Source organism: Anser cygnoides, chromosome 1 (assembly GCF_040182565.1).
Source record: "Anser cygnoides isolate HZ-2024a breed goose chromosome 1, Taihu_goose_T2T_genome, whole genome shotgun sequence".
NCBI lineage: Eukaryota > Metazoa > Chordata > Aves > Anseriformes > Anatidae > Anser > Anser cygnoides.
Genome location: NC_089873.1, coordinates 123,346,702 through 123,373,039, shown reverse-complemented (window position 1 = coordinate 123,373,039; position 26,338 = coordinate 123,346,702). Strand labels below are relative to the sequence as shown.

Here is a 26,338-nt window from a genome sequence, read left to right as displayed (position 1 = left end):
TTTGGGGGGGGTGGGGGATGGGGGTGGGAAATAAATCCAACATTTTATTAAAACAAACAAAAAAGATCAGCTAATTGTTTTGTCATTGTATGACTTTATTACTTGTAAAAGCTTGGAATTAGATTGAAGAAGAATATACATATATAAATGTATATAAATAAATTAACTCATGTATTGTGTCAGCATTATGAAGGTGAATAAAAATAGATAGCATCTCAATTGAATAAATTCATTGTTACAGACTTGAACAGAAATCAAAATAAGGATAGAATACTGCCACAGTTTGACTAGATAATACAGTTGCAGATAATAGATGATTTTATCCAACTTAGAAAAGCTGCAGAAGAGTCACAGCATCTTCAAGGTCAAATGTAAACTTGACATCATATTGCTTATACCTCAATGTCAGAAAATAATCTGACATCACAGCTATACATTTATTAGGGTAAATAAAAACTTATATGGTATTTGCATTTTGAAAGCAATATGGAAACATAAATTCCTTAATCCTCAAAATACCCTATGAAGACTGAAGTAAAACACAGTAGAGCAAATCATCAAAATTAAAAAAGAATCTAGCTGAACTAGATTAAAAAATTTCCATGTGCTGTCCATAAAGAAACACTACGAATTTGTTACAGACCAAAACAAGAAAAAAAAAGAAACTGTATGGCTGTAAGAATTCCACATATCTTAGGATCTCCTATTAATGAAAAAAAAACATCTTACAGTTCTTCACTTGTGAAAGTAAAGTGACTAAAATAAATAATATTAAAAGTAAATTGAATGATGCTTCAACTGAAGATCTGTTTTTCTTTAGGCCGGGACATTGCAGTTTATGACCTTTTCTAACGTCATGACCAGACAGCATTTTTTAGTGAAAGTAGGTACGAAGTTCACCCAATAAGTGATGTGAGACGCCCCATAAGATAACAGAACTAGTATATATCCCCCTGATTTAAAAGAAACAGATTTTTATTTTATTTAATTTTATTTTTAATTCTGTCATAGGTTCAACATTAGGGGAGGGTTAATTTTATTGTATTCCAAATCCATTTTACACTGAATTTTCCAATGTCTGAGACATGGAATGTCTCCCATTCTCCAGCTGTCTTAGGTAAAACTAACACCATCCCATCCTCAGTCAATTCTAAAGGTTAAAAGATGGATGATTATCATTATGTTCCGCCTCCCCCCACCCCCCCTTCTTCTCTCCCAGCCTTGGTTATTATCATGTTGTCTAACAGACTCCTTGGATAGCTCTGTAGTGATGGAAACAGTAATACTATTGTCCTTAAGAAGGAGAGAAGAAAATTTCTATATCCCCTGCAGACAACATTAGTCATTAGACACCTATTTACAGAGTCAAAATAAATGTCAAGATTGATACAGTTCCTGAAGCGTGTTGGATTTGATACAAACACAGATCCAATTATCAGCAAAGTTGATAGTCAGATCAATGGCTACTACTTAGAAGGTTTGTTTTGAAGAGTATTTACAGATGATTGTGACCATGATACAGTGAATTTAAGTTTTAACTTCCTACTCTCCAACAAGTGTTATGATTGCAAAGAGCAATATAGCATAAGACATTTTCAACAGTTATGTATGCATATTAGAGCCCAATGATAAATTTGGATTTTATTTTTACTTCTCAGCAAATATATTTTATTTTTCTGGTTGGTGGGAGCTACCCCTTTAAATGAGTGATTCATAAGTTTTCTGCAGGAGGTCTTTACTGTAGGTGGAATAGATGATCAAAGCATAGTATTCAAGACTATGCTATGAAGACATTAACATGCTTAAGCAAGGGGTATGCAAGAAGCAAAGAAGCATGCCAGTATTCCCTGCCCTGCCCTGCCCTGCCCTGCCCTCTCCTCTCCTCTATATTCCAATACTAAATGCTTTTGTTTGCAGTAGATGACACTGAAACCTGATTTATCTTGTCACATTATCCCTTTTTGTAATACTTACCTTTGCTTTCAGTAGAATAGGCTTCCCAGTAATCATGAGTGGGTCAGTCCTAGTGAGTGTTTTATCGAAATCAAACTTTAGGACAGAAATAGACTTATTCTTTTTTTCTTGTTGTTCTGAAATAAATTCTCTGGTTATATTTCTCTAATGTGATAAGGGGAGAAGGGGGAAGGATATTCCATCTAAGAGATGTAGTTGTTAACATATACTCCAGTTTAAACAGCTGCCTCACTCCTAATTAGAGTTCTGTAATATTTACGGGTTGAAACCTTCTATATGTTTTATATATTTAATAGATCTGCTAAGGCTCTTTGGTCAGAGCTTTATACTTACGCTTTAGACTTGGGACAATAGGACTTTTATAGCTATACTAAAGAAAGAAGTTTGGCTATACATGTTGCATACTTGGCATAGACTTTAGATTACCCACAGTTTTCCTTCTAAACTGTATTGAATGATATATCTGAATGTTAGTTACTGTGTAGTGCATTCAACATAGAAATATCTGTCAGATTTTGAAAATATTAATTTACTAAGGTTTAAAGTAGGTTGCAATTGCAAAAAATAAATAAATAAAATTAGCAAACATGAGTAAGATGATCAAAATGACTGCTTGGTAGTTTTTGGCTTCTTAACAAGTATGGAGCTAATTCTGATCTAACTGGCACTGAGTTAACAAGATGTGAATACGTTGCATAAAAGGGATGCCTGCATCTGCTTTTCCCAGGAGATGCTGTTGGGGAAGGTGTAAAAGTTCTTTAGTTTTCCCAAATGAATCCAGTTTTGGTGACTGAGAAGACAGAGCCACTGCTTTAAGCCAGCTATTCTGTTTAGTTTCTTTATTCAATTGTGTTATTTGTCATTTAATGCAAACCAAGTATTTAGTTATTCTGCTTAACTAGCTTCATTATGTATCCTAGTTTTGCAGTAGTGGAGACTAAGTAGAATAAATCAGATATTACCTTTTAGATAATTTGTATGGAATTCCTTTCACAGCTATATAAAATGTGTGTAAATAGTAGTGCTTGGGAAAGGCAGAGAGAAAATACAACATATTTATGAACGAGTCTTTGCTAGAAGAGAACATTCATATCTTCTATCTATGAGCTTTCTTTCGTGTATTTGTTCCAGTCAAGGTATAGTTACTTTTCTCACAATTCATGCTTTTAACGATTCAGAAAGTTGAACAATATATGTCTCATTATTTTATAACTGAGTTTAAATGTCAGTATATAAGGGCAATGGTTCAACTGCAGAACCTATATCCACACTATTATAAGGGAATGAGATATGAATAATTATTAGGAAGGGATAACAGCTTTAGTGTGAGAAGTCATTTAGTATGAATTTGTCTTAGCATATTTTCCTTCAATGTATGAACTTGTTTCAGAATTCTGCTAGATTACTCAATGAGAGTAGGGAAACCTCTTACTTCTGGTGTAATTTTAAGAACAAGTGGCTATTAACTTTCCTAAATGAACAATAGTTCTCATTCCATTCCTTTCTGTTGTTCATTTCTGAACAACATTTTCTTCTTAATTGTAAGTGGAATGGAAGTGGTACAATAAAGCATTTACTTGCATAATATTAAATGATCTACAGAGTGAGCAGCTACATCTATTCTTTACCCTTCCCCACAAAGCAAAAGCTATTTCAATAAGAAGTTCTAGGTACTACTTTTGGGGCAGAATTGTATTTCAATGCTGATTGAATAGAAAATGAAGAATACAATAGTTAAAAGACTTTTTTCTTAGTATAATAATCATAAAATATTAAGACAGGTACATTAAAGGGAATCGTCTTTGTCCACAGTGTTTACTGCATTAAAAACTTTGTATTCTCTGGCTTCAAACACAGTTAGCGGATGACTACTGACCTTCTGACTTTATGGGATCTTCATAGTAGTGAAAGGATTCAGCATGAAAATTAATGGTTTGGTGGATGCCATTGATTGCCATTTCATTATATATATTTCATGTTGGTATACGTCAGATTTCCCTCACTTAGTATTTGGACTGCTGTATTTTATTTCAACATTGATTTTTATTTAACTTAAATTTATTTTTCAAAGCAATTTTATTACAGCATAAATTAGAAAAGATATATCCTTTGTTCACTGTGTATGCACAGATCCACTGATTTATTCTGTAAATAAAACAACATAAAACTTTATGACACCTGTTGTAATTGCTTTAGGTCTGATGTCAAAGGCCACTGACAATGACCATATTTCTTTGAATCAGACTTTTGAGGTGCTCTAAAAAGCAGATATGAAAATTAATTTCTAGATTGCTGTGGTGCTCAGTGATGTTTTTTTTTAAAGGTCAGAAACTCCTGGTTTCTGGCAAATTTTCTAGACCTAAAATCACTGCTGAGTTATTTCTTTTATACATGTCTGCTGCAATTAGGGCAATTCCTGAATTCCTGAAATTTTTGGAATGATCTTATGATACACCTTCCAAAAAAATCCATGACTTATTTTCTTCAAAGCTTCAGGTACTTCCATTGTTCTAAGACTGCAAAATAGCAGTCATAGTAGAAGTAGATCTTTTCTAGGAGAACACAGAAAGATAAAATGAAAAGGCAAATCTAACAATGCACTTACTCTAATGGCCACTTTCAAAAAGGTATGTTTTCTTACTGTATGTCACTAGTATATTGCAAAATCAGCTGTTTGCCTTTCCATTGAGTCTCATTTTTATCAGGTGTAAAGATTTAAAATTACTTTTGTCATGCCTCAGCATAGTCTCAGCATTCCTGTTTAACTAGCAACTAATTTTCAATAAAATAAAATAAGATCCATAGATAGAGCCCCATATTTCTGTATGAACAAGCAAGCAAACAAACAAACAAACAACAAAATCATAAATCCCAACTCCTACATTTTATCTTAGGAAATTTTCTTCATAGGCCATGTGATTCTTAAATTGAGGAGGAACACATCTACACAACTGACTGTAACACTAATTTATGGAATTACATGGATGAATTGCAGGGAGACATGACAGTTTATTTTTTCCTTACTTTTGGTGACTTTCTTGACACCATTTAAATACTTTCATGCCCAGGGGAAGGAAACAGGACCAAGTCTCTCAAAACTCTGGTCATCCTGTGAAGGATAGATTGAGGAGATCAGATTCCTAGATAAATTTCTTCCAAATAGAAATGGTATGTCTTGACCACTCATTTATGAGCCAATTCCCAGAGAATTTATAAAAGAAGGCCTAAGTAGAAGGAAAAAAAAATAAAATCAGAGCACTAAGAGCCCACATATACTGTCTGCACATAGAATGACATTCACTCAGTACTCTACTATAACCATATAGAGGTGGTAGCAACATATGGTATCCAGCAACTGAAGTTGAAGCAGTAAGTAGGTGACACATTGCAGCAACTGGAACTAAAAACCAAGTTCCAAGGATGCTATGAGGACAAAAAAACATGTATACTTAGGCCCTCCCTCAAAGGTGCATTGTCCTAATTTTCAGAAATCAATTAGGCATTTATGTGCATGTTGAAAATACATAAATTCTAGGAAAAAATGCAACATTTAAGCATAGCATACTTTAAGAAACTATTTCCACATCATCATCATAATATTTTTGAACCAGTAGCTATCTTAGCCTTCATTTCTGACCTGTTCTACCACATTTTCTGAAGCTTGTTGTTGTGAGATTTCGAGTCATATCTGAGTATGTCTCCTATATGTACCTATGTACCTTGCGTATCTTGCACAGCTTTTTCTTCTAATCTAGCCTTGTAAGCTTTCTTCGAAGAATGATTTATTTAAGGTATAAAAAGTGTTACTTTCATATGTGAGAATTATACTACAATATTGTTCTCCTAGGAGTCATAAACAGATCAGAGTCCAGTTTGTGCTATGAAAAAAGAAATATGAACCTCACCGGGATTTTTAATCACAATAAGCTGGCACTGAATTGAAGATCCATTTTGTATCACATCCCACTGGGCTAACAAAAGTCTGTTTGTTTACAGTAGTTTGATTAAAACTTTCAGCAGGAAAAAAAGGATAATGAAGGTGCTGCCCAGCTTTCAATTAAACTTGGTCTTACTCCAGAGAAAAGCTAAGTTTGTGTTTTCAGATCAATTGTTCAAAACATAGTTGCTTCTAAATATGTTTCAGTGTTCCAATATTGTTAGGAAGTACCCTTACAGAACTTGAAATAATTTTATTCTGCACATTATTCTGTGGACTTCGAGAAAAGTGTAATTTTAACTCTGATGCAGTCTTACTTTTCTATCAATGGCTTCAGCCTCAGATCTGCACTGGTATGTTTATTTAATTACAACAGAAATTAGTGAAGCCACTATTAACTTAATTACTCAGCACCAATTTAAGCAGAATAGTTACCCAGGAAAGAATGACAAAAACAGACAAAATACTGTTCACAATGTCACTCCATGTAACAGGCTGCTGAGATTTTTTCAATGAAAAATACTCTGAGATGTCATGAAGTACAGTTAAGAAAGATTAATCTTACCTCTCTGTATGCCTTTTGGAATTTTGGGTAAGGGGTAAGAATTAAGTGAAAAAGCTTTTGATCTTGATTATATCTAGCTTAGGCCTTCTGCTGACTATGGACAACAGGATAATCGGCTATGAGACAATACTCTACACTCCTTGACTTTTCCCAAACTTTTTTTGGTTATGAAGATTGGACAGCTTTTATATTCAGTAGGGTATGGCAGATGATTTCTGATTCATGCTAGTATCGCATATGTTGGAGTGACAACCATAGTGGATTGGAAATCCTGAATGGAGGGGAAAAGTTTGTCTCTCAGACAGACACTGGTCATTGTTCTGAACTACTTTAGTGGCTATGATATGGTGGGAATGATTTTGTTTTAAATCACACTTACTGCTGAAGAGGTACTTCAAAAACAATTCCATTCAGAAAGGGAATGTTCCCAATCTGTGTTAAGACCGCAAACTCAGACAGATAATGCATTTCATGCTGAAATATGCACATTAAATACTAATTGCTAAACTTTTTTCAGTACTTGACCTGTTCTGCCATTGATCAAAAACTGTTGTTAGATGTATAATCAGATATATGTGTGAAAATCATCACTTTCATGTCAGACAACTGAGATCTGAAATTTTCACTGATATAATCACAGCTGCGTAAGACTGAATATGTTTGAATGCATATGGCATCACTTGCTCCAGGTTTTGTTGTCAGAAACTTAAAATCTGTATTAGACAACTCACTGGCAAGCAAAGTTTATCTCAGTCCCTAATATTGTGATTGTTCTATCTTGCTACTTAAACTGTTTTTATATTCTCTTGCATAATAATCCTAAATTATTTCTTCAACCCTGTTATCTGAGAATACTTACGAGATGTCAGAGGATAAGAGAGAGCAGAAAAATCTTAAAGATCTTAAAGAGATATTAAAAAGTATAGATAGTTATGAACGGAGATCATAAGGACTATACAGTAGTGTACAAACCAAATCCAACAATCCATCTAACAATGACACAACCATAGATTCAACAGGGATTGAGTTAACTGTAATAATTTAAATATTTAGTAAGAGCAGTCAAAATTGGAAGTTTCACAGTTACACTTAAAATATTTATCTTGATGCTCTAAAGTTTGATTTTTTTGATTTTTAGATTTTTTTTTTCCAGTTGTGAATTTTGGACAGAAAATTACTTCATCTACTCTTATATTATTTCATCATTTGCTTAATGTGACTAATTTTTATGAACCTATCATACATAATCTAGTAACATTCAAAATCATTACCTGTTAGTACAGATTCCAAATTTGTACTGTCTTTATAAAATCAAGTGCAGCTAACATGATTAATTTCTGTCATTGTGACAAACTGTCTCTGATGTGAAGAGACTTCAACAGAAGACTTCAAATCCTTGTTACATAAAAACTGCTGATATTAACTGAAAAATAATTATATACTACTTGAAGTACTCCTGATAACATTATGAATAATACAAAGATAATGCAAGCACCTGAAATGAAATTAAAAGCTTAATTAGGATTCTAAAATTATAAACAAATCCTAAACAAATTCTAATCTCTCTTTCTTACACAGGAAACTAGTGCCAAAACAAAGCAGTAGAACAGATTACATATTTGCACTTGTGAACAAATCCGTCAGATCTACAGTTCATATTAAGATAGGACACAGTAAGTTCTTGCATCATGGTAATTTTGATTTTAAAATGCATCTTAGAAAAAAATTCCTTGCTATCTGCCAAAGATATACCTATCTGCCAAAATATAAAATGTATGCATTTTTTTTAGAGATTTCATTAAAAAAAAAAAAAAATCTGTTCAAATCTTGCATTCTTCCCAGATTTAATATCCATTCCATTCCTCACAACACTCCGTAATTATCATTCTCTGAGATCTTCACATAAACCAACATGTCCCTTTGCAGCACATTTTCAAGACAGGCAATACATATAAACTATTATCCTAAATACCAAAAATGTTCTGAAGGTTACCCTAAGTGTGCTACCTGAAAACATTATGGCTTTAAAATGCATAAAGTCTATTAAGAGTTCAATAGAAATCAATCAACTGAAAAGAAGCAAACAAACTCAGTAAAAAACATTCAATATTATCACTAGATTAGTTTGTCTTGGGGAATAAAAGAACTAGACTATGATTTCCACCAAGCAAAATATGTTGTTGTCAGTGTTGCCCTCCTTTCTTTCCTATTTTTAATTCATTCCACTTATTCTTCTACATTTATCAAATGAAAATATGACAAAGAGGCTATTTTACCTTAAATATAACTTCTCTGAGAAGTGAGGGAACAGAATTGTTCCTATCCACTCCTTTACAACATTCTTACAATTTAATCTCAGTCCAGACTGATAGTCCAGTATCAGAAGTGCTCGTATTCAGAGATTCTAATTTTGCTAATATTGAATTCTTAATGTTTAAAATATAACACCTTAGTTTCTTAAAACTTATATTGACAGAAATGTTTTTTCTAAGCAAGCCTTTCATTTACATTGACTAGTCTCCAAGGTTTTTAGGAAATCTGTTGGAGCCTGAGAGAACTCTCCTATTCTTCTTCTAATTACTAAAAAAAACTATTCTTCTTTTAATTCTTAAAAATCTATTCTTCTTTTAATTACTACTACTACTACTACTAATAATAATAATATAAGTAAGTCAGCCCAATGCAGAATAAAGCTCTTACAGAATTTGAAAATTAGATGAATAATGCAGAGGACCCATCACTGGTAAAGAAATACATATCTGCAAAGAGAAAACCAAGCAGAACATGCATCAATACAATGAAAAAAAGAACAGCCTATATCTAGGAATAAAGAATGCAAACCTCAAAGCCTTAAGGACTCTTATAATGGAAAACAACAATTCTGAAAAACATCTGAAGAGAAGAGGAAAGTGGACAGAGGAAAGTGGTAAAATATCAGTTATGCCTGGAGTTTTCATTGTGACACAGACAAAGGAGTTAACAAAATCCTTTGAAGGCATATAAAGAAACAGGGAGGCTATACTTCCTCTGTGTTTAAGTGTCACTGAAATTCTGCACCCACAATACAAGAAAGATGTCAGAAAAGATGGACAAAGCCAGGAAAGCAAAGTCGCCTGCAACATAGGTTTAACATAATGAGTACCATACAGCTTTTACATTACACGTGGATTGATGCTATACACTAAACAGTATTGATGAGTCAGCTCAGTTCTTTATGAATTTAATCAAACAGTGAGCGTGGTTTTATGAAAAACCCACAGAAAACTGGTGTTCTAGTGTTTCCTGAAGCTTTTAAACATAAACTAGAATTCTATCATGGAAAAACATGGTGACCTAGACGCAGTGCCAGCTGCATTTCAAATATATATCTGAAGTATAAATATCCAGCTAAATAACATTAGCTTTCAGTTTAAACAAAAAAGACCTATTTATTAACTTGAAATATTCAACATATTCCACTGAACTGACTTTTTCATGTTTTTTTGGGGATTGTGGAGAAACAGATAAAGTATATGTACTCTTATATTATTCACTTTTACACTAAAATGATTATCAGGATGATATATTTATACCTCTGACCATTCTTAATGCTTAGATTAGACTACCATAAGTCCCATTTTTATTAGTCTTGTCCATCATAAAAGAAGCTACAGTAATAACTTCAACAGATCCACAGAGTTTTGATATAAACAAATCAGTAACAGAATAAGGTCTTGGCTATACATTAAACGCTACCTCTATTTAATCTTTGCTGGTTAATAATTTAGGATTTGCAAACTGTCAAGTTTTCATGCTCCAAAAGCATTATTTCCTCTAGCAAGAGCATCAAATGACTAGAATTAAGTGTTGGATTGGTTCTCTGTTTTTAAAACTAAATGTGTACTGATTGGGTCATTACAACTTTTTTTTTTTTTTAATATATATATTTTTTTAGATAGCCTTATCATCCTAATTTCACTGATGTCATATTTGGGCAAAGTCATTGTGTTATTCAAACTTACGAATACACTCCTGTCATCATCTTGCAGAGCACTCAGACACCAGTACATTCTCACATAGCTTCCCTTGCTTATGGCAGGATTGGAGAAAGGTTTTGAGAATCGTAAGTCAGCCATCGCTGAAGGCATTACAGGTACAAAAGAGGTAATGAAATAGGATAGTGACAGCAAATTTAGAAAGTACCAGAGCAGGTTGTATTTGAGGCAGCTTAAGGTTACAACAATAATGCAAGGTACTTTCCCAGGTGCGTGAGTTCCTCTTTGTCTCTAAACCCTGAAATGCTCAGGAGTAATGTAAGGGCTAACAAAAGATGCTCAAGAAAAAGATACGTTTATGCTGTCAGTCATCACAAATGAGAATGTGTCTTCCAAAAATCAAAACAGAGTTTAAATAATACATTCTGTGGCTCCAGTATGCTAGAGTACCCACTTCAATAGAATTATATAGTTTTGACAATGTTGTAAGATCAAGATAAATGAAAAAAATATTAAAAGTAATCACAGTAAATATTTTTAGTCTACTCCTACATTCCCTCCTCTGTATTCATCTCAAATGCAATGATTGCAACCAGTATGATTCTAGCTCTGAGCTCCTGAGGGAGGGCCCAGCTAAAACTAAGGACCCACTACACCAGACAATGTACAGTTACAAACACTACTTGTCCTGAGGTCTTTACGGTCTGATAAAAACACAACAGTGCTTAGTGTTATCAACAGCTCTGATTCAAGAAATACCAAATAATCATCCATTCAGAAAAGTTTTTAATGTGTGCTAAGGATCCTGATGGATTTTTTTAAAGAAGTGTTTGAATGGTTTAGTCAAATTTGGAAAGAACCTTGTTCTCTGGAAAATTATTATTATTTTTTTTTCTTTTTTCTTTTTTGTCCTCCCACTCCCCTTTCTTAGGTTACTCCAAAAAGCAATTTGACTTTGAGGACATAAGAAAAGGCTTCAATTCACTAAAATACTGGTACTAAAAACATCACATAAACACTTATTAGCAAACCTTTGTCAATAAACACAACCATTGACATACAATATACAGAACAGATGTTTTCCATTTCAGCTATAAAAAAAAAATGCTAAAGGAAAATGTCTTGTGCAAATAATTTCAGATAGGCACCATGCTCACTGCAGAAGTACAGAAAAAAAAAAAAGTCTGATCATAAAATTTTTCTATTTCACAATCTCCAGAAACAAGTTGTGATCTAATATCTAATGGCTCCACAAAGGCTGGACAAATGGAACAATATTTGGTTTTCATTTGAGATGTCTGAAGGGACTAAATCATATGATACTGGATGAATGTCATGAAAAAATAAAAGCCAGATAACCTGGCAAAAAAAAAAAAAAGCAGTAGCTGGCATTAACATGTTTTTAGAGTCTAGCTACTAAAAGGGAACACAAAAGTGCCCTGTCTTACTATGGAGGGCAAAAGAACATAGCTTATCTGGTGCCAACAAATCATGAAAAATAAATAAAAAAACCTGATCACTTGCTTATATAAAATAGCACCTATTTTTCCAGCTTTCAGTAAAATGAATTTTGTCTGAACTGTCTTACATAACACAGCTGAATAATAGTTACAGTTTCTACCACACTAATGGGAAATTAACATTAAGCGCCCTCTCCTCATCTTAGGACCACAAAAGCATTCTTATTACAGAACTAAATCATTTTCTGATTATTTTAACTTCACTTATAACAGCTGATTTTAATTGTACACTTACGAGCAGATATTGTAAGAAACCTCATATAATGTGAAAATGGCAGATATCTTATATCCTAATATAATCATCGTATATTGGAAAAGCTGCTCTAAATATGTTCTCTTCCATTTCTTCTTTCCCTTCTCCTAGCATTTCTGACGGGACAGAGTCCTGTTTAGATTAACTTGGTGTAAGAGTTTGCCCTTTGTCTCTTCATTAAGAAACCCTCAAGAAACTATTCTGAAATTTTCAAAGTTTTGAGATATGTAAATATCAAATTTAACATAGTCAGATGATGAGTGCAGCAGTCTATTACAATCTTGTTCCAACTGATACACAAACTAGAATTTGCCATACTCCATTGTTCATTACAGTCCATTAAATATTCAATTAGAATGTAAGCTTTTAAATAGTTTGAGTCTGTGAAGCAAACACAACATATTTATTTCTCCTTTTCATCAGAATCAAAGCAAAATTATTGTTTGAACTTAGAAGATATTCTGCAAATGCAGAAAACTTACTTTTTTTTTCTTCTTACTATAATGGTCTCATTATTTCCATTATGAAAAGTCAAACAGATTAAAACAATTCTGAAGTTTCAATAGTTTGTTGGGATTTTTGTTTGTTTGCTTGTGAGTTTTTATTTGTTTGTTTGTTTGTTTTCAATCAATGCAAGCTAAGATTTTGGGTGAGATGCCACAGCATATTTGTATTGTATTCATTTTTCAGGGAAAAAAAAAAAAAAAAGGATGTTATTGGGTGCTTAGAGGGGAACAGGTGTGGTGTGTAAACCTTAATAAACAGCTGAGAATTCACACAAAAGAGAAATACCTTAAAAAGGTCCCCCACAATTTAAGACATTTCACCTGGAACTTATGGATAACTACATGATACAAATGCCTATGAATTCTAGCCTCAATACTTCTGGTGTTCACTGAACAAATTGGAAATACAGTTAAACATTTTTATTCTCTTCTACTACATGCAGTGAAACATTCAGTGAATTTTATCTTTGTACTGTAGCAAAATGTCTAGCCCAATTATGAAAATTTATTCCAGCACAAATACATTACTTTGTAATGCGTTTTGGCTAGCATCGGTGCTGGTTCCCTAGCACTAGTAAGCTTTGAATATTCAAAAGCTGTTGAAAGATGCATAAAATGGAGGAAGGAGCACACCTGAAGTAAATTCAATTTTAAATATTTTAGGTTTCCACACTAAATTAAATTTACCAATCGAATATGAACTTTTTTTTTTTTCTGTAGAAGTTAACGTATCCAATGTCAGTTCATTTTCAAATATTTTGTGTATCTCAGAAAGGTCAGGTGACCTTTATCCTAGAAATGCCTATTTCTGTTCTTCATCTGTAAGGGAAAAACACCAGCTCAAATATAGATGTTTGTTACGGATCTGTTTTGGTGAGATGAATCTTACTTCCATATATTTAGTAGGAAAGGAGTATGTTGGAGGTTTGCTGTAGGGCAGAAGTAAATATTTTATTTAAACAACTCAAGTGTGTTACTGCTATTTCCACACCTGCTACATTCTGTCTCTGTATATAACATAGCACCTTACAAAAATAAATGAAATGACAAGATCATCCTAAATGAACAATAACTAGTAAAACAGTCTAGTCAAAAACTCCATTCTCCAGCATTAACCCATGACTATTCAAACTCATACCCAACTCCCTTGACTCCTCTCATTGTATCAAAAAAAAAAAAAAATCACAAATAAACACACTCAAAAAAATAAAACCCACAAAACCAACCAACTAACAAACCAAACAAAAATCTCCATAAAGGTGCCTATAAAGGTTTTCAGTGAAAAGGAACTCACTGTAAAACTGAAAACACCTAAGTGTAAAAGACAAAAGATAGCTTGTCACAGCCTGACAAAAATTGACTTCCAAAATTAGGATGAATAAATTTAGCTTAATATTTTCTAGACAGTTCGAGGGCAGATGCTGATCCTTTGCTATTTGCTTTGCATAAACATTAAGGACTTACACAATGCAGGGTTTGTTGTTTGCTTGTTTTTAAACAGTTTACTTTTTTTTAAAGCAACATGAGTTTATCTTGTTGTTTTGACCAGTGTGCTAACTACGATGTCTTTATGGCCTTAGACTAAAATAAGATGGTTTTGAAAATCAGTGTATCAGAATTTGCAAAATCTGTTGTGATGAAAGATTCGAAATAAGCTCAGTACAGCTATCCATGAAAAGGGCCACAGCAAAACCTTTTTACACGACTTTATATAATTAATCTGTGTAGAATGTTTTCCACCAAGGGTCTTACCTTTCCCTGATTGTTTCACGCAAACAATTTTTAATGGCTAAACTCTCACATCAGAACTCTCACATCAGAAGACCTAGGAAGATACCCAGGCTGCCCAGTCATTAACTGACACAAATCAAGTCTCATAAATTTGTACTGTTGGGTCTTACATTTACATCTATGCATCGATACCCACAGATTCAACCATATGCTATACTGATTGCAGATTCAATGTAAGAAGTACTTTTGAAAGAAGCAAACAACATAAACATTTCGTTAGGCAAAAGAACGAATATCGTCTTCTTTGAAAGTAGGATTTTTTTATTTTTCAAACTTCCAGGATATGTTCAGATTAACTGCATTCATACCATGGCAAAAACTTTTTTTTTTTAAACTAAACTGTATTATCTGCACACGTCACTGACTATAAGTATTCTAAATAGCCCTGAAACTAAGCCAGATTCATTAGCATGTAAAAATCACATTCTCCATTTCCTCTGTCTTGTATACACTTCTAAAAAATGTTTGCAAAATGGGTATAGACCTCAGATGCCCTTCCAGATCCCCCTATGCCAGTACTCTAACCTTCTCAAATGAACCCCCAAATAGCGAGGCAGTCACAATTAGGTACCAGGAAATCTGTACCAGGAAATCTTGGACAGGATCCTGTCTAAGAGCATTGTTTTCTTCTAGACAGAGAAAATGACAAGATTATGCGTTTATGTTAAAACAAACCAAAAAAAAAAAAAGTAAAAAACATCACTATGCATCTATGCATAGTAGTTATAATAATAGTTATTTCAAAGAGTTTCATAATGAGATGTTTGAAAAATTCATCCTAATTAATTACTCATGAGAATTAACTTGGTTATCTGAATAAACAATGCCAGGATTTACAATAAGATCTGAATATAAGCAATGAATTCTTAATTACTGGTACAAGAGTTGGCAGAAACAAACAATTTTATAGCCTTCAGACATCTTAATGTCCCACTACATGTAGCAAAAACTTACATTAAAGTCTTCTAGTAGGATAAAGTAAATTAGGAATGAAGAATTATTTACAACAGTGTGCAATAGAGAAGAATTAAATATATGATGTAATTACAAAGCAATGCTTCTTATAGGTTAATACAACAAGAAAAGATTTTTACTATAAATTCAGGATAAGCTATTTCAATATTTCATCATTGCCATTAGTAGCAGCAACAATTGTGAGGAATCTTGTAACAGTAAATGAAAGTTTTTAGGAATTATATATATCCAGAAATGAATTACTTGTAAGGATGTGTGATGTGTAAAATTATAAGAACCACTATACTAAGAAACAATAACAGCAATAACTACAAAACCAAACCAAACAAACAAAACCACCTGTATCTATTTTCAAGGCAACTGGATGCTTTTGTTAATAGTGAAATATTAGCCAATAATACATTGCTTCTAGAATAGTGCCATATATGAACTTCTTTTGTTTAAAACACAAAATGTAAATGATGAAATTCACAATCGTTATATAAAATAGTTTATTTTCACAAGCTTTACATTTGGGAAAATTTAGAGCATGCTATCTACCCACTTACCACTGTGTTTTTGTGGTATGAGAATATGTGGCCTGAAGCACTAAAACAGTTGTTTTTTCCTATATCCTCTGATTCTATTTGTGCTGCATTCCAGAAATAACTGTTTAAATTCAATGGTTATTAACTCATCAATATCCATATAATCCAATTTAGATATAAAAGAGAAAAATTATTAGCATGACCATGACTTTCAGCACAGAAGCCTGGATTCTCTGTATTTTATTTATTTATTTATTTTTCTTACAACATCTGCAAAGCAAAAATAAGAAGTTCCTGACATTATACTGCAGTAGAAGGAAAGTCTAAAGAAGGCATGAGTCATTCACAAGCCTTTTTCAGACTTGGATAAGTACTCTAAAATGTAAATGTTGAACAATTCAATGTATGAACAATTTAAGAGAGACTTGTAACTTAGAAGCACAGTATGCTCAGAAGGCAGAGTATAATTAATAAACTTGCCATCTGATAATTTCAAAATCTCACTGGTTTTAAGGTCTTCTGTGATCATAAAATGTAAACATTATTTCCTTGATATTTATGTCTGTAAATGAAAGTACAAAATTTAGAAATTATTATAGAAAAGTAATATTTTGGAAACATTTAAATTATAAAAAAGTTATAAAGTCCAGTCCTTGCCCATCACTGACCAGTCACAATAGATGAACATCATGAACAAAAAAGACATTGTTTCACAATTCAGATCCAATCGTTTTACTATTTAAAAACAAAAACCCAAACAAAACAAATGCACACATACAAAATTCCAAACAGATAAAATAATAAAATAAAATTAAACCTGCAACCACAAAGTTGATACTAAATAGAGACAGACTGCTGACCAATTCTTAATACCAGTGTAAGGAGTAAATATTTTAGATGTTGTGTATTTTTGAAATAAGGATACTAATTTTAAATTTCCAGGCAATGATTCAGAAACTTGTCAGTCTAGTTCTGATACTTTTGAAGAATTTGTGTTTTTATAGCTGTCAATTTAGCATTTACCTATGGTACCTGAACACCATGTACTCCCACATACACGCACACAACACAATAGTAATTCTTCGTTGCCTCTTCCCTGCATATAAAACTGGCACCAATTTCCAATGTAACCTGTATTTTATTTTATTTTTTCATTTTAAATTGAATATATATTGGTGTTGAAATGCAGACCACAAGAAAAAAATTGAAATGTTGACTTTTAGACGGATGATTGCAAATGATATTCTAACATTCAGCCACAGTAAGATCCAACCTATAAAGTGTAACACCTGAGTTACCTTAATGACAGTATGGATGACGTCTCAGCTGGAACAATATTGTGCTATTTTGAGAACTTGTGTTCTAGAACGAGGCATAGGCACAGGAAACAAGAAACAGACACAGGAATTAAGTGTCAAGTTGTCCAGCTATCATATGAGAGCAGATTAGAAAACTACAGCTTTACCAAAATGAGGTCCAACAGAGGACCTGACTGAAGCCCATAAGAACAGAAAGGAATAAACATTGGTAAGTAGATAAAACTGAGCTACATCTCAGTCTTGGCAAAAGAAAAAATGGGTATATACTAAGTGCAAATAGAGGAGATTGAAGAAGTTGAAGCCCAAGTGAATTAAGGAGTGAAGAGACAGAAAAACTTTTCAACCAGACTAATGAGAGAAAAAAAAAAAAAAAAAAACAGAAAAAAAAAAGAAAACCTGCTTTCATGACTGAGTTCAATAAGTTTCAAATGAATTATATGATGTGTTATCTGTAAAAAATCCCTTAAAAGCCTATGTCTTCTAATTATAACAGTCAATTGCTATTTCTTAAAAAATGAAATGTGGTATTTCTTTTTCCAACAGCACAGTTCTGCTCTCAAGAAGTCCTAACAAATTTTTTTGCAATAAGAGTATTCAAGTAGTCATGACCTGAAATGAAACAATTCTATTATTAGGTTTTGTTTACAATATAGTAGATGCATAAATGTTGTGTAATATCCTACTGCACTGTGTAGCAAAAAGGAAACCAAAAAAAAAAAAAACCACCCGCAAGAATGTAATTATCTCTTAACCTATATTAACATAATCACCTAATCATAGTGTTGACTGTTTCATTTTACATTAACATTTGACTCCATGTATTTACTGAATGATAATGAACATACTCATCTTTACTTTTCCAAAGTAGTCCTGCCTAGAAATAGTACTACACATCCGAATATTTGGTGTATTTTTTTTTCTAAAACAGTTTCTTATTCAGTATAAGACTATTCACTTGGTTGTGAAAGAATTTTCAGACAAATCCTGTTAATTCTGAATATGGTTCACTGAGCAGCATGATGTCATCAATTAAACAAGTTGCTAACCTAGTAAATCAAAACACACAGCTGTTTTAACTTTTTAACCTAATGGAAATTCTAATGATATCTCCTGTCAGACTCATAGAAGCCTAATATGTTTCAAACAAGAGGCTTTCCTGCTGCATTGCACTATCAGTGTATTCTGTGTAAGCTTCAGACTCTTTCTGCTAACCAAGAAAATAAAGAGCCAGTAAAGAAAACTGTGACAATGGAGCTTCAGACTGAACATTCTTTCATAAATAAATGTAGAATAACATTTAGTCTGTGTTCTTGATGTTAGTGGAATATTTTCAAGTTCCATGAATTTTCATCAGAAAGGTAGTTTTTACTGTTTTATTGAATTAAATGAAATTTTTGAGACATGCTGGGATTTCTAACACACGGAAAAAAGAAAGAAAATGCTTGAAGAAAATGCAAAAAGAAAATTTTGGTAGAAATCCATTCTGCATATTGTCCAGAGAAATGGTGGATGCCAAGCGTTCAAGGCCAGGCTGGATGGCGCTTTGGGCAACCTGGTCTAGTGGAAGATGTCACTGTAATGGCAGGGTAGCTGAACTAGATGATCTTTAAAGGTCCCTTCCAAACCAAACCATTATATGATTCTATGTTCAGATGTTTGCATTATTCTTGTGTTTTAAATATATAAAACAAAACATATTTTTTACATGAGAAGGAGACTATGTCAAAGAGCAATGTAGAACAGAAGCAGTCTTGTTCTACAATGAAATCTAAGCCTCTTTATAGCAGGGCATTATCTCAGGTTCTTTTAGTATGATATTCAATTCAGTATGAAGTTTCTCCTCAACAGTGAGAAGAAAATAACATCTCTAATCTGTTGGGACTGTGAAATGTTCTAACACATACAGTACATTTATAACATCTATGACACATTAACTTGGTCTGGAAACCCTCAAAGATCAAACTCTTCACAGAAAGAAAATAATGTTTTAGAAAACTGTTAGCAAAAAAGGAAGAAACACTTTTTTCACTGATCTGAGCATACATTTGAAGCTGCTTGAGGACACTAGGATAGTGTAGAGAAGGGTGATGGAACAGGCAAGACCAAGCAGAAGAAAGGGTAAGGCTTTGCACTGCCATATTACTGTCTGTCAGATAGGTACTAGAGTGTATATTTGCTTTTCAAAGAAATGCTTAAAACTGTGAGACAGAAATCCAAAATTTCAGTGGTTTGGAAAAACGTATGATGTCTGCTACTTTTTATATATGCATTAGAAAGCATCTTTATTCCTTTTTTCCATCCAGATCTTAGACTTGGTGTTCGATGTGGTGATGGTAATTCACAGAAAAATATTTACGAACTATTTTAGCTTCTTCAGCTCAACATATCACTTAGCAGTTATATCGTTTTTATACTTTATGATTTGTTTTCCTTTTTGGTTCAGGAGTATTACAGTCAAGAAATAGCAGCCTAAATTTAAAAAAGGTAACTTTTAATATTAAAATCCAAAAGACATGATTTATTTATGTATTTATTTTAACTCTAGGCTATAGATTAGTAAAAGCCCAAGGACCAAAACTGTACCTTTAATGTTAGACAGACCTAACTTCTTTCAACCTGAAATCCAATAATTCAATCCAGCAATTCAAATGTAAAATGATCAGTTTAACAGTGATTTTTCTTATGCAGAAGTAAGGATTTATGACATGAAACCTGAGTTTAGTCAAGCCATTTTATTCAGCTGAACCTATCAACTTGCAAAATATCAGTTTAGAATTAATTCTTCATACCCATTACCATTTCAATCATACAACAGAGAAATGAAATAAACTACCAAGAAACTAGAGTTATTATTTTCCTTATGTTGCTCAAAGAGCTTGTAAGATGAAAAGCATACAAATTGGAACTGGACACATAGGACTAAGTGGCTATTCTGTCATACCGCATTTGACAAAAAGGATCCTCAAGGTTCTTTGATTAAAACATGAAACAGGCAAAATGAGCAAGGCACTTGCAAGACTTAGTTCATGAAATATTTCTTGTACAACTCAATGGTTAATCACATTTCTTCCACAAGATTTAAAAATAAAGCCTGTTACTTTTGCTGGTTATAAACATAAAATGGAAATTAATGGGCACTTTAAATAAAGACCAAGTGAGTCCATAACTGTGGTAGTACTACAATATACCATGTAATCCTATATTTAATAAGGACAACAGAAATATCTTACCATAATTGCCACTGAACACTCTACACTAGAAATCCACCTCAAATGAACTGTAAAACTATACAGAGTATCCAGACCAGCAAACTTCTAATTACTGCAGGAAAACAGGAAATGAGTTAATCAAATCATACCTGGAGAAACTGGTTGGTTTTCGCATGACCCACGTCTCCAACCTCTATCTGTGCTCTTGACAGCTTCTCTTCAGTTTCAGTTAGCCAATGATTAAAGCTCTTCATGTCACAATGAAAAAGCCGCCACTTCTCAAAAGATTTGTCAAACCGTCTACAAGCATAAAAGGAGATGAAATAATTATCTATTTATTGACACTTTATTTATTTACCACAGGGAAAAAAAAAAAGGAAAAAAGCTGGATTTCTGAAATTAAATTTGTGTAATGTTGATGGCATTCAATATTAACATTTTAAAGTTGTATCAAACAGAAACATGGTAGTACTTCTGAATAGTGAAAATATTGCTAAACATATGTGTCAAAAATCAGTCATCCATTTTTAATGTTTTTTTGATGTTTCAAATGAATTCCATGGTCATAACATGTTTTCAGTTAACAGCTTTATAACCCACTCTAACTCACATCACAGGTTTAACACCCACAGGCCACAGTGTAACTGGGTATATGCCCATATACTTAGCATGAAGAAAACACTAGTACTGCTAAAATGCTCCTAACACAGTTCAGTAACTTGCTGTGGCTACCAACACTGCAAACATTCTCTGCGGGTTAACATACTGGTTTTGTGTTGTGAACATACAACTACTTTCAGATCCCTTTTCAAAGGGAAAATAATTTAAAAGATCTGTGATGCATCTGACCCACCATACCATAAGACAAAGGATGAAAATCAGTAGGCAGATTCTTGACATGCTTCTTTACAAAATTTAGTCCCATGATCCTATCATGATTAAAGGACTTTTCCTTTGTACAAATATGATTTATAATATTGTATGTAATTCAGATGCAAAAGACTACATTATTTATGAAATCTGCTTTTGCGAGAGATTCCAGAGAATCTATATGCCCCAAATAATTCCAAGCATATAGTACAATTTGGCTCCACTTTTATGGAAAGAAACTTAGTTTTTCTGCCTCCCCAGTGGATACAAATGTCCATCTATTTTTATTGCAAAGAAAAAGGAACTCCCTTCAAAGGACTTTCCACTTCTAGCGTGTAAAGGGAGTATTCTCCTTCTATTTTTATTAAACACTTTTTTATGGTTTTAAGTGTTTCACTTAAATTTGAGTATTTGATAAAGATACTTATGCAAAAATAAAAATGTCTGAAATACAAGGATGAGTGAAACAAAATTAAGATATTTAAAATATATTCTGTACAATAACCTAGGATGAAAAATATTACTTCCATGTCTACCAGTATACAGTCCGCTACACACAAGACCACGTAAACACTTCTGGCATTTTGGTAAATCTAATCTGTTTTTGTGCAGATTGACTGATTAATCTTCTGGTTTAAGATCTGTTGACTCCTGTCAAGTATTAAAGACATGAAATGAAAACAGAATTTATTTTGCAGATGGCCAATGTTTTAAGGAATTCAGTTATCCTACATTTTGGGTTCCTGTTGACAAGATCACTAATCAGAGATTAGCTAGAATGCTTTGTTAGCAGATCATCATTAAATATGTTACTGTCGTTTAGTTTAATAATCCTTCTTTGTAACATTATAATAGGTTTTAGGGTGTACTTAAAGGATAACAATAAAGATGCTCTATTATTTTTCCAGGAAGTAATCTGGTTCTGTATGGATAAACTGTAATATTCAAACAATCACTAAGAGTTTACCTCACCATATAAAAACAGGTTACTAACAGGGAACACTGGACATATCTTCAATTGTACTGATGACTGATGATTGGGGGGGGGGGGGGGGAGGAAGACAGAAAATATAGATTTTTCTTCCCTTGTTTATATATTCCCAACTACGTTTTCACATTTTAAAAACTTGTAATACCATATAGTATGAATAACATTAATCCTTTCATAACCATCTATGTATGGCTATATACTTTCCTCATAGTAACCAATTTTGATAAATAATACACTAAACTGAGTTGGATGAAGTCCCCGGTGACTGGAAAAAGGAAAACATCACTCCCATTTTTAAAAAGGGTAGAAAGGAAGACGCAGGAAACTACAGACCAGTAAGCTTCACCTTCTCTGCCTGGGAAGATCATGGAAAAGATCCTCCTGGAAGCAATGTCAGGGCACATGTCAGTGGATAAGGAATTGGCTTGAAAGATGTACCCAGAGAGTTGCAGTCAATGGCTCTATGTCCAGGGGAGGATGGTGACAAGTGGAGTCCCTCAGTACTGTTTAATATCTTTATCAATGAAATACACAATGGGATCAAGTGCACCCTCAGCAAGTTTGCAGATGACCCCAAGCTGAGTAGTGCAGTCAATACAACAGAAGGAAGAGATGCCATCCAAAGGGACCTGGACAGGCTGGAGAAGTGGGCCTGTGTGAACCTAATGAGGTTTCAACAAGACTAAGTACAAGGTGCTGCATCTGGGACAGGGCAATCCCAGACATGAGAACAGACTGGAAGAAGAACTTACTGAGAGCAACCCTGTAGAGAAAGACTTGGGAGTTCTGCTGGACAAAAAGCTCGACATGAGCCAGCAGTGTGTGCTTGCAGCCCAGAAGGCCAACTGCATCCTGGGCTGCATCAACAGAGGAGTGGCCAGCAGGTGGAGGGAGGTGATTGCCCCAATCTGCTCTGCCCTTGTGAGGCCCCATTTGGAGTGCTGCATCCAGGTCTGGAGCCCCCAGCACAAGAAGGACGTGGGGCTGTTAGAGCAGGTCCAGAGGAGTGCCATGGAGATGATCAGAGGGCTGGAGCACCTCGCCAATGAAAAAAGGCTGAGAGAGCTGGAGATGTTCAGCCTGGAGAAGGCTCCTGGGAGACCTTATTGCAGCTTTTCAGTGCTTAAAGGAAGCTTGTAAGAAGATGGAGTGCAACTTTTTGCTCAGGCAGATGATAGGACAAGGGGAAATGGTTTTAAACTAAAAGAGAGGAGATTTAGATTAGAGATTAGGAGGAAATTGTTCACTCAGAGGGTGGTGAGGCCCTGGACAACCTGGTCAAGTGGGAGGCATCTCTACCCATGGCAGGGGGGTTGATCTTGAAGGTCCATTCCCACTCAAGCCATTCTATGATTCTATGACTGCATGAACAAATGATCAGTCCTGCCATTAAAAACAATGACAAAAAGATAAAGAAAGATGCAGCCTGGTACAAAACAATCCTTCCTAACATTCAGGATACAGTCTTACTAGTTAAAACTAAGAAATGGAGGGGAGGGGAGTCGGTGGGGAGGGTGAGGGGGGGAGAGGAGACTTAAGAACAAGAATTAATTTACGGAAGGACTCCTCTAAGCTTTATGCACTGATTGTCTTCCCACAGGAGCTAAGTCTCTGTTCCGTACAATAGCAAGCTGTATTAAGTTTTTAGTATACCATGAGACTGTTTATAAATAGTATTCTCCCATATTTTATTTTGGAACCCAGAACCAACCAACCAAGAAATTGTCAGAAAATACCAAATTAAAAAAAAAAAAAATCAGCGCACAAACCCTGGAAAATAGAGATTTAGAGTAATTTCTGCACAATAGTAGTTGGTGGAATATGTGGAATATGTCTGTTGAGGCATCAGATTGAATACTACAATACATTTTTCAAAAATAAGCACAGTTCATGAACTCGAAATATTTTTGTTGCACATGTTAGAGAAGAGTTTCATTTGAAAATATCTTACAAAAAAAGAAAAAGTGTTATGGTAATCAGATATCTCGTATACTGCTGTAACATCTTATACCACTATAGCTTTCTTCAGTGTCCTCTTCCCTTCACACAGTACAACCCTTTTCAGATGGCTAGGTATTTGAGTTGTGTCCTTTGCATTTTTTTCTATTTATGAAGCAATGCCAATTGGAGACATGCCAGTTTTCAAAACACTGGCTGGAAAGTGGTCTGCTTTTCATTGCTGTTATGAAACCTGGCTATAATCACAATACAACTCTTAATAACGTTCAAAATGCCATGAAGACGCGAAGAAGCACCTTAAAATTCCTAGGAAATTTTATGACAGTTCTACTTAGCTACAGGTGAACACGGGAGTTGTGCAGGATCTGCCACATGTGTTGCATTTCGTAGCATCATTGTAAACAAAGATTATTGATCTAATTAAAAACTGTAGTCAATCACCTAACTCATTTATTAAAATGATCGTGATGCTATTTTTCAAAATTAGACAAAACTGAAAGGCACTTTTTTTTTTGTAACCTTACTTTTCTCTGAATTAAATGGAAATGTCTTATTTTACATTTAACAATATCACATGGAAAATAAAAGTTAAAATCCATTTCTTTTGGTCCAGTATGGTTTCTCATTTTGAAAACTACATTAAAGCAGAACTCCTCCTATTCCTCAGGAAATGAAATTACTTTTCTCAGCATGAGGAAGTTTATCAGCAGCTTAAATGCAAAAATTCAGTAGGGGTTGATATTAATATCATGGAATTTGCATTCCAACACTTGCAAATTGAATCTCCCATCACTCTCCATTCTTCTTCCCTTTGCTTTGGATACTAAAAGTTGCAAGGAGAAGAAATGACAAAAGTTGCAGGGAGAAGATATGTACAGTTAAAACTTACAAGTTGAAATACTAGTGCTTGTTGTTCAGGTCTTAAAAACAAACAAAACTTTGCTACCCTTGGTATAATAAGTATTAAGCATTGGTGGGAAAAAAAAAAAGTGGGAATTTATGGACAGGCAAATCCACTAAAAATCAGTGCTCCTTAGGTGATTAGCTGTACTTGAATGCTATCATGCTGACAAGAGAAATGTTGTTGCTGCAGTGGCAGCTCCATTCTAAATGGGATGGAAGGGAATGTCACCGTGCAGCTTCGTGCTCACACTGTGTTTTAGGGGACCACTTCCAGAACACCACCCATGTATACCCAAGTGAGAGCTCCCCCTGCTAAATCTGTGTAATACAGTATTTTATACACACTACTGATTTAAATAGCTTTTTAATTTTTTTTTTTTACCATCTGCAGTCCTGTTAATATGCAATAAGATCGAAACCCACAAAAGCAGAAGAGTAAACTCAACATACGTTGAGTAACTGCTAAGATGTTTAAGTCTTCACACAGCAGAATGTAGATAGAAAAAATTAATAAGTGAGTACATAAAAGAGAAATCCTCTGAGAACTACGAAAGTTCATGAAAACTACATCTTCCTCAAGAATCCCCAACCACACAATTTGGAGGCTAGAAAAGTATTGTTACAAGCCTCACAATTCTTAAACTCTTACCTAGGGATCCAGCCTTGTTTTCAGTCAGAGACAAATCACTGAGCTAAAACAAACAAACAAAAATTGTGTATCCACTCATCTGTATCTTCATCTATTAAATCCCTTTCCCTTTGATGACCACATGTAGAAATGGGGGCAGATAATAGGTGACTGTCCAGTATCTTGGCAGTATTTCCTCTTTATTTGTTACCCTGTCCTGTATTTCTTAACATACACTTGATAACAACATAGAAGAGAACATGCTGAAGCCAAGCATGAAGTTCCATGTAGACTCCAGACTAGAATGGATGACTTGCATAAATTGCAAAGGGCTTAAGCAGTGTACATGAGCTCTGACACTTATCAAGCTAGCCTTATTCTTCTAATTTGAAAGTTAAAATTAACAAGTAAAAAAAAATGGTACACCTGCCTAACTT

The 26,338-nt window shown here is 33.8% G+C and overlaps 1 protein-coding gene across 21 annotated transcripts in view; it reads right to left on the bottom strand.

The window, feature by feature from the left end:
- DMD (dystrophin) overlaps positions 1-26,338 on the bottom strand; it is a 1,239,454-nt gene that overhangs the window by 560,634 nt on the left and 652,482 nt on the right. For all 21 annotated transcript variants that reach the window (XM_066990426.1, XM_066990443.1, XM_066990448.1 and 18 more), the window contains one exon: positions 20,700-20,850. In XM_066990426.1, coding sequence (XP_066846527.1) covers positions 20,700-20,850 — 151 coding nt within the window. The remainder of the gene's footprint in view (positions 1-20,699; positions 20,851-26,338) is intronic.